This window comes from Staurois parvus, unplaced genomic scaffold (genome assembly GCF_062004578.1).
Source record: "Staurois parvus isolate SC_StPar_1 unplaced genomic scaffold, SC_StPar_1.0 ptg000449l, whole genome shotgun sequence".
NCBI lineage: Eukaryota > Metazoa > Chordata > Amphibia > Anura > Ranidae > Staurois > Staurois parvus.
In genome coordinates this window covers 1,855,852-1,870,617 of record NW_028318245.1, presented here as the reverse complement: position 1 = coordinate 1,870,617, position 14,766 = coordinate 1,855,852, and the positions used below count along the sequence as shown (strand labels likewise).

General features: G+C 45.7%; 2 protein-coding genes across 2 annotated transcripts in view; both read right to left on the bottom strand.

Annotated features, from left to right (window-relative positions):
* Nucleotides 1–410: 410 nt before the first annotated feature.
* LOC149453268 (uncharacterized) overlaps nt 411–14,766 on the bottom strand; it is a 45,696-nt gene continuing 31,340 nt past the window's right edge. The window contains 5 exon segments of the mRNA XM_089688620.1: nt 411–815; nt 817–1,771; nt 4,141–4,270; nt 4,375–5,079; nt 5,849–5,978. Coding sequence (XP_089544746.1) covers nt 683–815; nt 817–1,771; nt 4,141–4,270; nt 4,375–5,079; nt 5,849–5,978 — 2,053 coding nt within the window. The 3' untranslated portion in view covers nt 411–682.
* Nucleotides 5,731–14,453, bottom strand: LOC149453269 (uncharacterized). Its single transcript, XM_089688553.1, has 2 exons — nt 13,082–14,453; nt 5,731–5,978 (listed from the first exon to the last, which is right to left on the bottom strand). Exon 1 carries the CDS (start codon nt 13,978–13,980, stop codon nt 13,429–13,431), a length of 552 nt encoding a protein of 183 aa, XP_089544679.1. The 5' UTR covers nt 13,981–14,453; the 3' UTR covers nt 5,731–5,978; nt 13,082–13,428.

The window sequence follows — 14,766 nt, the reverse complement described above, 5'->3', positions numbered from 1 at the left end:
TATATATATATATATGTTTTAATTTTTCTTTTAAATATATGGAATATGGCCAAAATTTTAGTATTTCAAATAAATGTCAAAATATTTGGGAAGAATATTTTTTAAATATATTCCAAATATATTTATTTTCCATGTGAGTCGTGCTTCACAGATGGCTGCAGACACTCATTATTGTATTATTACAAAATAAATGAAAAATATTTTTTAAAATTCCTTTTTTAAATATACTGTATGTCTTTAAAAATACAAATCTACATTTTTGGAATGCATTTACAAAATATATGTAAACATATACGTTAAAATGAGTTTAATACGTTAAAAAAAAATCTGAAGAGTATAGTTAAAAAATATATATTTTTAAAAATATTTTTCATATACTTTGTAATATATAAAAAACACATTTCAACATACAGTGTATATATATATATTTTAATAAGTATTTCAAGTAAATGTCAATATATAAGAATATTTTTAAAATATATTTCAAATATATTTTTCTTCAATGTGGGCCGTGCTTCACAGCTGGCTGCAGACACTCATTATTGTACCGCTCTCCAGCCCTTCCCCCAACAAACAGCCTCCTGCTACAGCCAATTTTTTCACATTTCAACTCATCAGCCCAGATCACCTGCTGCCATTTTTCTGCACTCCAGTTTCGGTGTTTTCCTGTTCTGGTGTTTTCCTATTCTTTCAGGGTGAAAACATTTTCCTCATACCAAACTTTAAAAAGGACACTGTGCTGTGTGATTTTTCTGGTGTACAAGGAGGGTTTCTTTCCGAGTAAAAGATTTCCCGCACTTTGAACATGAAAAAGGACGCTCGCCCCTGTGACTTCTCTGATGCGTAAGGAGGTTTTCTTTCTGAGTGAAACATTTCCCACACTCTGAACACGAAAAAGGACGCTCACCCGTGTGACTTCTCTGATGTGTAAGAAGCCTTTCTTTCCGAGTGAAACTTTTCCCGCACTCTGAACACGAGAAAGGACGCTCGCCCGTGTGTTTTCTCTGATGTGTTAGGAGGTTTTCTTTCTGGGTGAACCGTTTTCCACACTCTGAACACGAAAACGGTTGTTCACCAGTGTGGCTTCTCTGGTGCGTAAGAAGCCTTTCTTTCCGAGTGAAACATTTCCCACACTCCGAGCATGAAAAAGGACGCTCTCCGGTGTGACTTCTCTGGTGCGTAAGAAGGTCTCCTTTCTGAGTGAAACATTTCCCACACTCTGCACACGAAAAAGGCCGCTCACCCATGTGAATTCTCTGGTGCTCGATGAGAACACTTTTTCGAGTGAAACTTTTTCCGCAGTCTGAACATGAAAAAGGACGCTCGCCCGTGTGAGTTCTTTGATGAACAATAAAGTTTCCTTTCACACTGAAATATTTCCCGCACTCTGGACAAGGAAATGGTCGCTCACGCGTTGGTGTCCCTTGTGCTTCTGAAAAAGATGGTTCTGATAAAATACCTTGATCAACTGCAGGACACAGGGACAGTTCAGCATCTATGTGTGTATCTAAACTACTAGAAGTTCTTTGGGGACTCGATCTATCAGAAGATCTATCCACACTGTCAAGTAACGAACATGCTTTGTTGGTGACCGTATGAGATTTATCAAGAGAGGCTTCGGGATTAGGTCTATTGGCACAGCAAAGTCTGTGATGTGTATCTGGAGGAACATGGATTGTTCCCAGGGAATACTTTCCAATGCCATTTTCTGCGTTCACATCCAAGGACCGAGTAAGATCTCCATCTGAGGTGTTCCAGACATAGCGTCCATCTGTGAGAAAGAATATCAATTATAAAACCACATATGCTGTCCAGTATCTCCTCATTTGTTGGGAACATGACGTTATATTGAGGAATGGAGATGGACCTTTCATATGGTGTCCAGTATCTCCTCATTTGTTGGGAACATGACGTTATATTGAGGAATGGAGATGGACCTTTCATATTGTGTCCAGTATCTCCTCCTCATTTGTCGGGAACATGACGTTATACTGAGAAATGCAGATGGACCTTTTGTGTAGTGTACTGTATCTCCTCATTTTGTGGGAACTTTAGGTAGTGCAGTAGATACAAGGAACTGAAGAATGATCTGTATGGTGTACAATGCTACTGCCTCATTTATTGGGCCCATTGGGTGATGGGAGTGGGTACGTTGACGACATTCTTTCTCACACCTTGAGAAATTATTTGCTGTGTAAGAACACACCTTATATTTCTGTCAAGGGATAGCGCATTCTACGTTACAGACCATAAATGAAGAATAAACAAAATATATGTGACTTTCCTTTAAACAAATATACTAAATAAATAAAATAAAATAACACCAACAGAAAACATCAAACCATGAAAAAATATAAAAAAATTGTCCAAAAATCCCACCGTGTCCAAAATAATTCAAAATATAAAAATCAGAAAATCCAAAAATTTTTTCAGAAAAAGAGGGACACGTGACGTCAGACGCATCGACGTTGACCGGAAGTGCGATCGCGGCCATCTTGGAAGTGGGAACATGCGGCTAATGTTTCCCTGAACCTGTCCATGTGTGTACCTCTTGTGAGGAGGAGCTGTTTCCATCTGAATTTTTATGTGAGTTACCAATAAAGGAGAATATCTTTTATACTGTGACTGGTTTTCTGGAGGAAGGTGGAGGAAGTGGCCCTAGTCTTGGAGAAAATCGATGTGAGGAGAAAGTAACCCAGAGTGGTATTTTGCCCTGCTGTTTCTGCTATAGGGTAATTACCCATCTATATAAGAGTTGGAGAGTGGTGATCTGGGCTTTTTTGGCTATCACTGTTATATATATAGGGTGTGGTGATATACACTGGCAGTGATATTTGTGGAGTGGTTTTCACACATTGCATTTCATATTCCATGTGAATGTGTTTTCACTTATATTGACATTCACCTATGTGTATGTGTTTAGACACTCGTTTAGAGCATACACATTTATTTAAATATTTTGCATGCTGCACAGGGAGTGGCACGTGTGTTGTATATTATTTAAGGTATGACACTATGTCGAGTTTTTTTCTTTTTTTGAGGTGTATGAACATCAGGATTTGCGGGTATTAAGAAGGTTTTTGGTGATGAAAGAAGAAGAAAAAGTTTAAGTTTTTACTTTTTACTTTACACCTGTGGGGATTATTTTGGTTATAATTTTGGATTTTCTGATTTTTATATTTTGAATTATTTTGGACATGGTGGGATTTTTGGACAATTTTTTTATATTTTTTCATGGTTTGATGTTTTGTGTTGGTGTTATTTTATTTTATTTATTTAGTATATTTGTTTAAAGGAAAGTCACATATATTTTGTCTAGCTGGCCTTCAAGGGTGGAGGTAGATTACTTTTCTGGGATACTATAGGGTTAAGTGTTGTGATATAGAATTACATAAATGAAGAATGTTGACCTGTCCATTTGCATCTTAAAAATTATCTCACTCCAAAACAGACACATTAAAGGCACAACTCTGGTAATAACTGTCACAGTTGGCAGTGCTCTCAACTGAACTTTCAAATCCTGAAATGGTTGGTATCACAGCTGACCACACACACAGGAACATGGCAATCGCAGGTCTCAATGGAGTCTACGATGGTGTCTTCTTCAGCTGTAATGGATAGGAACATTAGGTTCTGTATTAAAGCATGGAAATAGGTTGGAAAATAAATAGAGGTGCCAGATAAAGACAATTATTTATGATGAAGTCTGTCATTCAGGACAGGAACTAATCATGATGGTTAGAGACATGGCATTTATTAGCACACTGCTGCCCTTCTAGAGGGTCTTCAGCCTCCTTGGTCAGATAATCCTGGTGGGGAACAGGTGCCTCTCTACAACCCAGGGCAGCACCACCTACCCACCTTAGGGTTAGGTTTTGGGTTTCCCCCATAAAAGTGACCATGTATGTTCCTCATCAGTAAGTTCTAGTTAGAATGAAATGTGATGGGGTTCCTGTGATCCAGGTGGACCAGGAACATTAGATCTATTTGAACAAGGACTTTAAAACAATGAGCGACTTCCTCTCTTCTTTGTGATTTTTTTGGGATGGATTTTTTGTAGCGATCTGAGTCTGATGATTTGCGGTGATGAGTGCCTACAGCAGAACATCACCTCTTGTATGTCATCACAATAGGACTAACCTGTCCCAATATCTAGAGAAGTTTCCTCCTTTTTAATGTCCATCCTGACTCCAACCTCCTCCACAGACTGCTGCTCACCGTTCTCCCACAGCTCTTCTTCTTCAGTTTTAATATCAATCGTCCCGCCACCCTTGAGCAACGAAATGATATAACATTTTCAAACCCTGAGCACTTAAATCTAAAAATAACATCATTTCACACAGTTTGGAGGTCCAGAAGCTTTGTTCCATCTACCTGATGATGGAGAGGGATGGTGTGACCTTCCTGCGTGGAATCCCGGGAATACAGAGGATGGGGACATCTCTCTGGTGGGTTCCCATTACTGGATCCATCTACCTGATGATGGTGGGGGATGGTGTGACCTTCCTGTGTGGAATCCCGGGAATACAGAGGACGGGGACATCTCTCTGGTGGGTTCCCATTACTGGATCCATCTACCTGATGATGGTGAGGGACGGTGTGACCTTCCTGTGTGGATGCCTGGAAATACAGAGGATGGGGACATCTCTCTGGTGGGTTCCTATTACTAGATTCATCTACATGATGATGGTGAAGGACTGTGTGACCTTCCTGTGTGGACTCCCGGGAATACAGTGGACGGGGACATCTCTCTGGTGGGTTCCCATTACTGGATCCATCTACCTGATGATGGTGAGGGATGGTGTGACCTTCCTGCGTAGAATCCTGGGAATACAGAGGACGGGGACATCTCTCTGCTGGGTTCCCATTACTAGATCCATCTACCTGATGATGGTGAAGGACGGTGTGACCTTCCTGTGTGGAATCCCGGGAATACAGAGGACGGGGACATCTCTCTGGTGGGTTCCCATTACTAGATCCATCTACCTGATGATGGTGAGGGATGGTGTGATCTTCCTGTGTGGAATCCCGGGAATACAGAGGACGGGGACATCTCTCTGGTGGGTTCCCATTACTGGATCCACCTACCTGATGATGGTGGGGGATGGTGTGATCTTCCTGTGTAGAATCCCGGGAATACAGAGGATGGGGACATCTCTCTGGTGGGTTTCTATCACTACATGGGTCCATCATACTCTCCTTGTATCTTTCTGAAAACTCTTCCATCGTACCGACCTCATCATCCTCCTCTTTTATCTCTTCTTTAACAAGAATTTTAAAATATTGCAGATCTCCTCTCTGTGTTTATTAACAAAAAAATAATTTAAATGTTTATAAACCAATTGAAACACAGACTCGAATGTTTTGTTGAGAATTCTTCTACCTGGTGATGGTGAGGGATGGCGTGATCTTCCTGTGTAGAATCCCGGGAATACAGAGGACGGGGACATCTCTCTGGTGGGTTCCTATTACTGGATCCATCTACCTGATGATGGTGAGGGATGGTGTGATCTTCCTGTGTGGAATCCCGGGAATACAGAGGACAGGGACATCTCTCTGGTGGGTTCCCATGACTGGATCCATCTGTAGGAAACACACACACTGACTGAATCCATTGTTTCTATGTGTTTATCAGATGATGGGGGATCTAGGTGGACCCTCCGTACTACTCTCTCCTTTACAATAAAGTCTCCTCTTACCCGGTGATGTGAGGTGCGGCTGATTGTCCATCATGACGTCCTGTGACCTTATTGTTGACTTCTATCTATTTCCTTCAGGAGTCAGAGAGCGAGAAACGGATGTTGATATTGGGATGGTTGGTGGGCATAGGTCACTCATTCCACGTTACTTTAGTCCTACTAAAAGGAGAAACTAATAAACATTCCAAATTGCATTCCCACAGATCTCTATATATCTCCCGTCTTGTCTGATCTTCATTGACAGAGATAAAAGGGATGTCCGGCAACACTTCCAGAATCCTAAGGGATAAAGTGTAAATTTGTTTATTAAAATCTTGCAAACAAATATCATAAAAATCATATTTACATACAGTGGGGCAAAAAAGTATTTAGTCTGCCACCAATTGTGCAAGTTCTCCCACTTAAAAAGATGAGAGAGGCCTGTAATTGGCATCATAGGTAGACCTCAACTATGAGAGACAAAATGAGAAAAAAAATCCAGACAATCACATTGGCTGATTTGGAAAGAATGTATTTGCAAATTATGGTGGAAAATAAGTATTTGGTCACCTACAAACAAGCAAGATTTCTGGCTCTCACAGACCTGTACCTTCTTCTTTAAGAGGCTCCTCTGTCCTGCACTCATTACCTGTATCAATGGCACCTGTTTGAACTTGCTATCAGTATAAAAGACACCTGTCCACAACCTCAAACAGTCACACTCCAAACTTCACTATGGTGAAGACAAAAGAGCTGTCGAAGGACACCAGAAACAAAATTGTAGACCTGCACCAGGCTGGGAAGACTGAATTTGCAATAGGCAAGCAGCTTGGTGTGAACAAATCAACTGTGGGAGCAATAATTAGAAAATGGAAGACATACAAGACCACTGATAATCTCCCTCGATCTGGGGCTCCACGCAAGATCTCACCCCGTGGGGTCAAAATGATCACAAGAACGGTGAGCAAAAATCCCAGGACCACACGGGGGACCTAGTGAATGACCTGCAGAGAGCTGGGACCAACGTAACAAAGGCTACCATCAGTAACACACTACGCTGCCAGGGACTCAGATCCTGCAGTGCCAGACGTGTCCCCCTGCTTAAGCCAGTACATGTCCGGGCCCGTCTGAAGTTTGCTAGAGAGCATTTGGATGATCCAGAAGAGGATTGGGAGAATGTCATATGGTCAGATGAAACCAAAATAGAACTGTTTGGTAGAAACACAACTCGTTGTGTTTGGAGGAGAGAGAATGCTGAGTTGCATCCAAAGAACACCATACCTACTGTGAAGCATGGGGGTGGCAACATCATGCTGGTCCACAAAGGGACCAGGACGACTGATCCATGTACAGGACAGAATGAATGGGGTCATGTATCGTGAGATTTTGAGTGCAAACCTCCTTCCATCAGCAAGGGCATTGAAGATGAAACGTGGCTGGGTCTTCCAACATGACAATGACCCCAAACATACCGCCCGGGCAACGAAGGAGTGGCTGCGTAAGAAGCATTTCAAGGTCCTGGAGTGGCCTAGCCAGTCTCCAGATCTCAACCCCATAGAAAACCTTTTGAGGGAGTTGAAAGTCCGTGTTGCCCAGCGACAGCCCCAAAACATCACTGCTCTAGAGGAAATCTGCATGGAGGAATGGGCCAACATACCAGCAACAGTGTGTGCCAACCTTGTGAAGACTTACAGGAAACGTTTGACCTCTGTCATTGCCAACAAAGGATATATAACAAAGTATTGAGATGAACTTTTGATATTGACCAAATACTTATTTTCCACCATAATTTGCAAATACATTCTTTCCAAATCAGCCAATGTGATTGTCTGGATTTTTTTTCTCATTTTGTCTCTCATAGTTGAGGTCTACCTATGATGCCAATTACAGGCCTCTCTCATCTTTTTAAGTGGGAGAACTTGCACAATTGGTGGCTGACTAAATACTTTTTTGCCCCACTGTATATACAGAATAAAATATATATAATTCAACAAAACCAGCTTACTTCAGCAAAGTACTACCAAATCCTGACCGTCACCTAAACACACCCTCGGGCTAAGAAACGATGAAACATTGATCCCATGCATGCAGCCTTTCTTCAAAAATCTGATGTCACAAAAATCTAGGGGACGTGAAAGGACAGAAAGAGAAGCCATGTCCCCAGAGACTGACAGACAGCAGCTACGGGGACCTGACATTTTTCCACGCCTTTGTCCAGGCTCCCAGCCGCCACCTGTCCTTCTCAAGACCCCGAATCTTCCCAACCTCACCCAGAATGTTGTTCACCACCACCTCGACAGGAAGGACTTTTTTGCGAATGGAAATCTGACACCGTGCATTCCACGTGTAGTAACGGACTACTAAGCTAACTAGAAAAAGTGTCTCAAAATCAAAGTCCCGGTGAGTCTGAAAGGCTCCGTAAGACCACTCCGCGTAACTCAAGCGGGAAAGGAAAGGGATCCCCAGAGCCCCACCCACTTGTAGACATCTATATTGAAAGTGCACTGAACCAAGAAATGGTCCATCGTCTCCTCCACCCCACCGCACTCCACTCTTGGACAACCACGGTTCTCCGCAGAGCGATGCTTCAGGTTGCCCTTCACATAGAGTCTGCCATGGAACGAGAGCCTGGCCAAATCCCAAAACTTTAAAGGGATTCTCTCCAGATTCATCAAACGCAGGACCTCCCTCATAACAGGGCCTGGGCAATCCCTCAAGGCAAATGGTTCGCTAATGGCAGATTCAACAACCCTCCTCTCCAGGACCTTCCTAGGAAGAGACTTAATTTCCTCCACTGTCACTCGCCATTGCCGAAGCATTTTCAGACATGGGGCAACATAAGCCGGGAGCTTACCATGTTGGACCCTCAGGCCTTTCACTGGCCCACCATTCTCCCAGCTCCGCAGAAAAGGCCTAAACCAGGACTGAAAAATACCAACCCACCCAGGCGGTTCCTCTGCCAGCATGCTACCAAAATTATGTTTCAAAAACATCAGAGAAAAGAAAACCACCGGGTTGACCATACCTAGGCCACCCATCCGCCTGGGAAGGTAGGTTACAGACCTCTTAATGAGGTTCAGTTTGTGCCCCCATAACAGCTGGAAGAAACAACTGTAGATCCTCGCATAGAGAGACACTGGTAAAACACAGACAAAGCTGACATACAGAAATACCGGGATCAGGTAAGTTTTAATCAGGTCAATCCTTTCCCTGTAAGAGAGTATCCAATCCTTCCAGCTGGCAACCTTGGCATCGGCATCTTGTAGCCTGCTTACCCAATTTGCAAGGCCGTAATCACCGGGACCAAACCTGATGCCTAAAACTTTAATTTCCTGCTGGGGCTCTGGGAAGGCGTCCGGAATGGTAAAGCCTTCGCCTTCCTCTCCCATCCAGAAAACCTCACTCTTATCCTGATTGATCTTTGAGCCAGATGTCTCAGCATACTGTTCCATCACCGAGACCACCTCCTCCGCCTCCTGCGTCCCGGAGATGAAAACAGACACGTCATCAGCATAGGCCACGACCCTCAGAGGGGGCTCCCCAGGAATGCCCAAAGGAACTCCACACAACGGTCCGCTCTCTAACCTCCGAATGAAGAGATCGATTACAAACGCATATAGCAGAGGACTCAAAGGACACCCCTGACGCACACCTGAGCCAACCTCAAAGGGCCGTCCAATCAAACCATTTACAAGCATGAAGCTTTCAGCCCCTCTGTATAAAGTCTTTAGCCAATCGATAAAGCCCCCCTCCAGGCCATACTTGCCAAGAAGCAGCCACAGGTACTCATGATTGACTCGATCAAAAGCTGTGGCCTGATCCAATGCCAGCAGGAACTTTCCCCAGCCTGCAGCCCTGCACCGCTCCAGGGACTCCCGGACAGCTAACACCGCTGAAAAAGTGCTTCTTCCCTGATCCGAACAGTGCTGATGGCGAGAAAGTAAATTGCCCACAACAGTCAATAAACGCCAGAAAATGATCTTTGCCAGTATCTTCCTATCAACATTGAGAAGGCTAATGGGCCACCAATTCTCAAAGAATCCTTACCCTTTGACAGAAGAATCACTGCAGATTGTCGCATGGAGGGAGAGAGCGAACCCTCTCTCAGACAGCCATTAAAAACCTCCACCAAATATGGGACCAGAGTCACCTTAAAGTGCTTATAAAACTCGGCTGTCAATCCGTCTGGCCCAGGCGACTTCTTCATGGCAAGCTGATCAATAGCTTTCACCACCTCATCTGCCGTGATGTGCTCTGTCAAACTCACAAGAGAACTGCCATTTCCCAGTCCTGGAGTAGAGTCCAGAAAACCCAACATGCTCGCCCGATCGAGGTCCCTCCTACCCAGGAGGTCAGCATACTATGACCTGGAGGTTTCCAGGATCCCCGACTTGGACTTTGTCAGGGAACCCGTACTGTCAACCAGGCCTACAACTGACTTAACTGCTCTACCTTGTTTGCAATTCTGGTAAGGGTCAGGAGAGTGATATTTCCCATAATCCCTTTCCAGAACCAAAGAGGCATGCCTGTCATATTGACACTGCCTGAGCAAGAGTTTAACCTCAGAGATCGCCCCTGGATCTCCATTATTCCAGACAAGCTGATCAAGCTTCCTCCGCAGACGCTGGTAGGTGACATACATATCAAGCTGTTTATTTCTTCCTATGGCCTTGAAAAACCAGATGATCCTTAGTTTTGTAAGCTCCCACCACTTGGACTTACTGCTGCAAAAGTCCATGATTGATACCTGTGCCTGAAAAAAATCCTCAAAGGATTGACTCACCTTCGCATCGTCCAGGAGTGCCGAATTCAGCTTCCAGGTACCCCTCCCCCCAGGTGGTGTATCGGGGCCACTCAGAGTCACAGACAGAATACAGTGATCGGAAAACTCCACCACCTGACACACTGGTGCCAAGAAAGTGGAGTTCCCCTTTAAAAAAAAACAAAACGTATCTATTCTACTCTGACTAGCACCTCGCTGAAAAGTGAATCCCATGTCGTCTGGGCAGCAATGAATGTGCACATCAACCAGACCTGCCTCTCTAGCTATTTTGTTCCAGAAAAAACTCGTCACAGTCCAGACTGGCTCCAGTACCTTTCTTGTCCTTAGTCCTAGTGACGGTGTTAAAGTCACCACCGAAGACAACTTGCTGGGCTGTAAAAAGAAAAGGCTTGATCTTCATGAAGAGGTATTTCCTGTCCCATTTTGTCTGGGGCCCATAGATGTTAATCAGGTGCAGGTCCTGCCCCCCCATGGAGATGTCTAAGACCATGCATCTCCCCATTTCTACCTCAATAATCCACCGACAGGTTACCATGCCGGAAAAAGTACCGCAACTCCAGTGTAAGGCTCGGCAGCAAGAGACCAGAAGGAGGGGCCGCGCCTCCACTCCTTCTTCGCCATATGAACATCCCCCAAACTGGACAACCTGGTCTCTTCAAAAAGAAAATATCAGCATCAAACCTGCTGAGCAAAAATAAGGCCATGTTACGAGCGCTTACTGATTTTATGCTGGCGACATTAATGGTCGCCACCTTCAAAAGGAGTGGGAACCGCCATCAGGATGATCAAGGTACACGTTTCTTAGCCTGCTTACCCCGCTCCCTACTTGGAGACCCTACACGCTTCAGAGTCCTCTGTGATTCCTCCTCCATGGAAACCACAGACTCATCACCCGAAGATCCCTCATCCTCCACCTCAGATAACACATCAAATGTGTTTGACACCTCCACCCTCCCAGGTTCAGATACAGGCACATCCTTCTTCCGCTTCTTCTTCCCAGACTTCCTTTTTGCCTCCAACCACTCCATATCATCATTTCATAACCCACACTACTGCAAAGCCCCCTCCCTTCCACCATCACCCACCCCACTCACCACAGCAGTCCCCCCAACCTTCACCCCAACACCCCCACCATCATTCACTCCACCCCCCAGCCCCTCACGCCCTCTGATCCTCAGATGCCGGGGGTCGGTGCAACCATACACTTTGGTCCAGCTCCCTCCACAGCCCCCACTACCTCTGGGGAAACTGGCACAGGAGGATCAGACACAACATCCACAGACACTAACTCAGGGGGCACAACACAAGGAGATGACATATTAGAGGGATCATCAGACACTGGGACCACAGGGACAGAGACATTGGGGACCCCTAGCACAGCTCCTCTCTCCTCTGCCTCCTCCATATCCAGACGAAAAAATTCTTCCACCAAAGCTGACTGGTTATGCATGGTCTCAGGGCACCGGTTGTACGAATGGCCAACCTTATCACACAGATTGCACCTGATGATGTTACAATCCTTAGCCAGATGTCCCAGATCCTGACATAGAGAGCACTTCATCTCTGGACATGAGGAGGCGAAGTGACCCCGAGAACTGCACCTTTTGCAGAGCTTGGGTTGTCCAGGGTAGAACACAGCAATCCTATCCTTCCCAATGAAGGCTGAGGAGGGCAGATGCTGGACCACATTCCCACACACATACAGCCTCATCTGCACCGACCACCCACCAGTCCATATCCCTCTCTCATGCACAATCTTCTTCAGGGGTGTAAGTAGCTCCCCAAATCTCCTCAGCCAGACAGCCAAGTCAGCAGAAGGAATCGACTCTTTACTAGAATGGTGACCGTCTTAACTAGAGGTTGGTGTGAGACAACCTTTGGGACAAGTCCCTTCCACTCCGGCAGACCCTTATACATGTGTTCATATTTCTCCCAGAATATATCCAGAGACTCGGGGCGCACAAAGGACAGGTCATATTCATAGGATCCCACCGGACTGATCAAAGCGAAGATCTCATCAGTCTTAAACCCCATCTCCAAAATCCTGTCCACCACCAACTTCCTGACCGGGGGAGCACCCCCACCTGAGCTGTACCAAATTCCTCCTCCTGAAGGATAGGGGTGCAGATGGCAGACCTACAGCAGACCTCCCCCCAGAGCTGACAGCATGATGTGACCCCCTCCTCCCAGCCAGAGCCCCAGCATAGGTTTTATTTGCAGCATTAGTTGTACTGGACCTTAAAGCTACACCCTGCCCATTGGTTGCAGGAACCTCAGAACCCCCGCTCTGCAAACCACCATCAGAGGCAGCAGCAGTCACTCCATCCACCAACACACATGCATTCCCCTTTCCAGCATTGCAAGCACTTTCATCATTCACATGTTTCCTTTCACTCGTGGCACTACTGCTCCCAGCAGACCCACTCACACCGGATGCTCCTGTCTCCCCCTCCCCCAACATACTCCTCTTAGGCAAAAGCCTTCCACTCCTGGTCACTCTCCCCTGGGTTTCAGCAACAACTTTCATAGTGCAGCTGACATTTTCCCTCCCACCATTTTCTGCTGCATTTGCAGACATCAGCAGGGATTGTCCAGCAAAAATGTCAGTTCCCACCTTTACCTTCCCCCCAGCAGAGTCCACAGTCACAGGGTTCTTAGTATCAGAGTCCACAGTCCCAGTAGAGTGCAGTCCTGCAGGCACAGCAGCCATCTTCCCTGCAGAGCTCTGTGCAGACACTGGAGGATTTCCCTCCAAAACTCTACAGTGCACATGGCTGTCCATACTGGAGTCCAAACTGTCACTTTTAATAAAGCGTGGTTTTGCTGACTTTTTTTCCTTTACAGGACCAGGTACAGAGTCCTCACCATCATCCTCATCCGCAGAATCCTCAGAAAAGCAGAAGATTCTTCCACTTAGGGGAGACTCCATTTCATTAATAAACGTTAGCAGCCCTCCGCCATTTTCCTCTACCTCCTGTGCTGTTCCTCCAGCTTGCTGGGGAGGGATGCAGAGGCTGACATTTCCTCCAGGGAAGCAGATCCTGAGGTGGATGGGATACCAGGGGCAGCATCCAGGACCCAATCCTCGCTCTCCACCCATACTGCCACCGCCGCTGTTGGATCCTTACTGGCGTCTCTCTTCATCTCCCAGAACCTTTCCTCATTCTGGAACTTTTCTTTGAAAGCTCCGCTCTTCTCCTTCAGCGCTTTCACCAAATTCTGCTGCTTCTTGATGGCGTCCTCCAAACATTTCATCTCCGGCTTCAGACTCTGCCTCTTGCTGCTCCATGCCTTGTCATGGAGAACTTTCTTCTTCTTATAATCTGCTTTCAGATTCATCAGCTTTTCCTCCTCCTTTGTAATTCTCACCAGATAATCAGCAACCCGCTCTCTGAAGACAGGGAGGGATTCCCCTCTTTTAGGGCCACAGTCAAGGTCTTCAGGTGTAGGTGAAGTATGGGAGGGCAAGCTGGGTGCCTCAGGGGGAGCATGGTCTGATCCTATCCCAAGAAAAGCCATGTTTCTGCGCCCAGGCCTGGCCCCCTAGTGTAGAGGGAGAGCTACAGCACCACAACCTCTCTGGTGCAGAGTGTAAGCTCCTCTGGTACAGAGACTGATGGGACTGTGGGGGAGGGGACATTAGAGCGCAAGCTCCTCTGGTACAGAGACTGATGTGACTGTGGGGGGAGGGGAAATTAGAGCATAAGCTCCTCTGGTACAGAGACTGATGTGACTGTGGGGGAGAGGACATTAGAGTGTAAGCTCCTCTGGTACAGAGACTGATGGGACTGGCTCAGTGATCTCTGTACAGCGCTGCGGTATATGTCAGAGCTATAGAAAGCAATAAAAGAAATAATATTTTCCTCTATGTGTGTATCTTCATCTGCTGGAAATAAAAGACGTCACAGTGACAATGAAGGAAGAGGACGGACATGACGGTGGAGGAAGCGGATGAACATGACGGGGGAGGGTTTACTAGGTGTAAATATAAAATCAGATCCTATTACCTCCTCTGCTGCCAGTTCCAGCAATGTCTCTTCTCTACGTCTTCTCACCCGGAATTTCCTGTCTGTTCATAAGATCGTTTCCTTTCTCTCTTCCATGGTCACCTGTCTGTTGGCTCCACTCAGTGATTTTGCCTCCTAGTGGAGAATATAAGAACTTCAGGATGCATTCAAGACTGACAGTGTGTAAAGGCGGACTTGTGTTGCAAGTTGTTTGTTTTACTGGTGGTCACCATCCCCATCACTATCACCATGCCCATCACTGTCACCATCCCCATCACTGTCACCATCCTCATCACTG

Coding starts and splice junctions, on each gene's coding strand:
- LOC149453269 (XM_089688553.1), bottom strand. CDS start 13,980: ATGGCTTTTCTTGGGATAGGATCAGACCATGCTCCCCCTGAGGCACCC.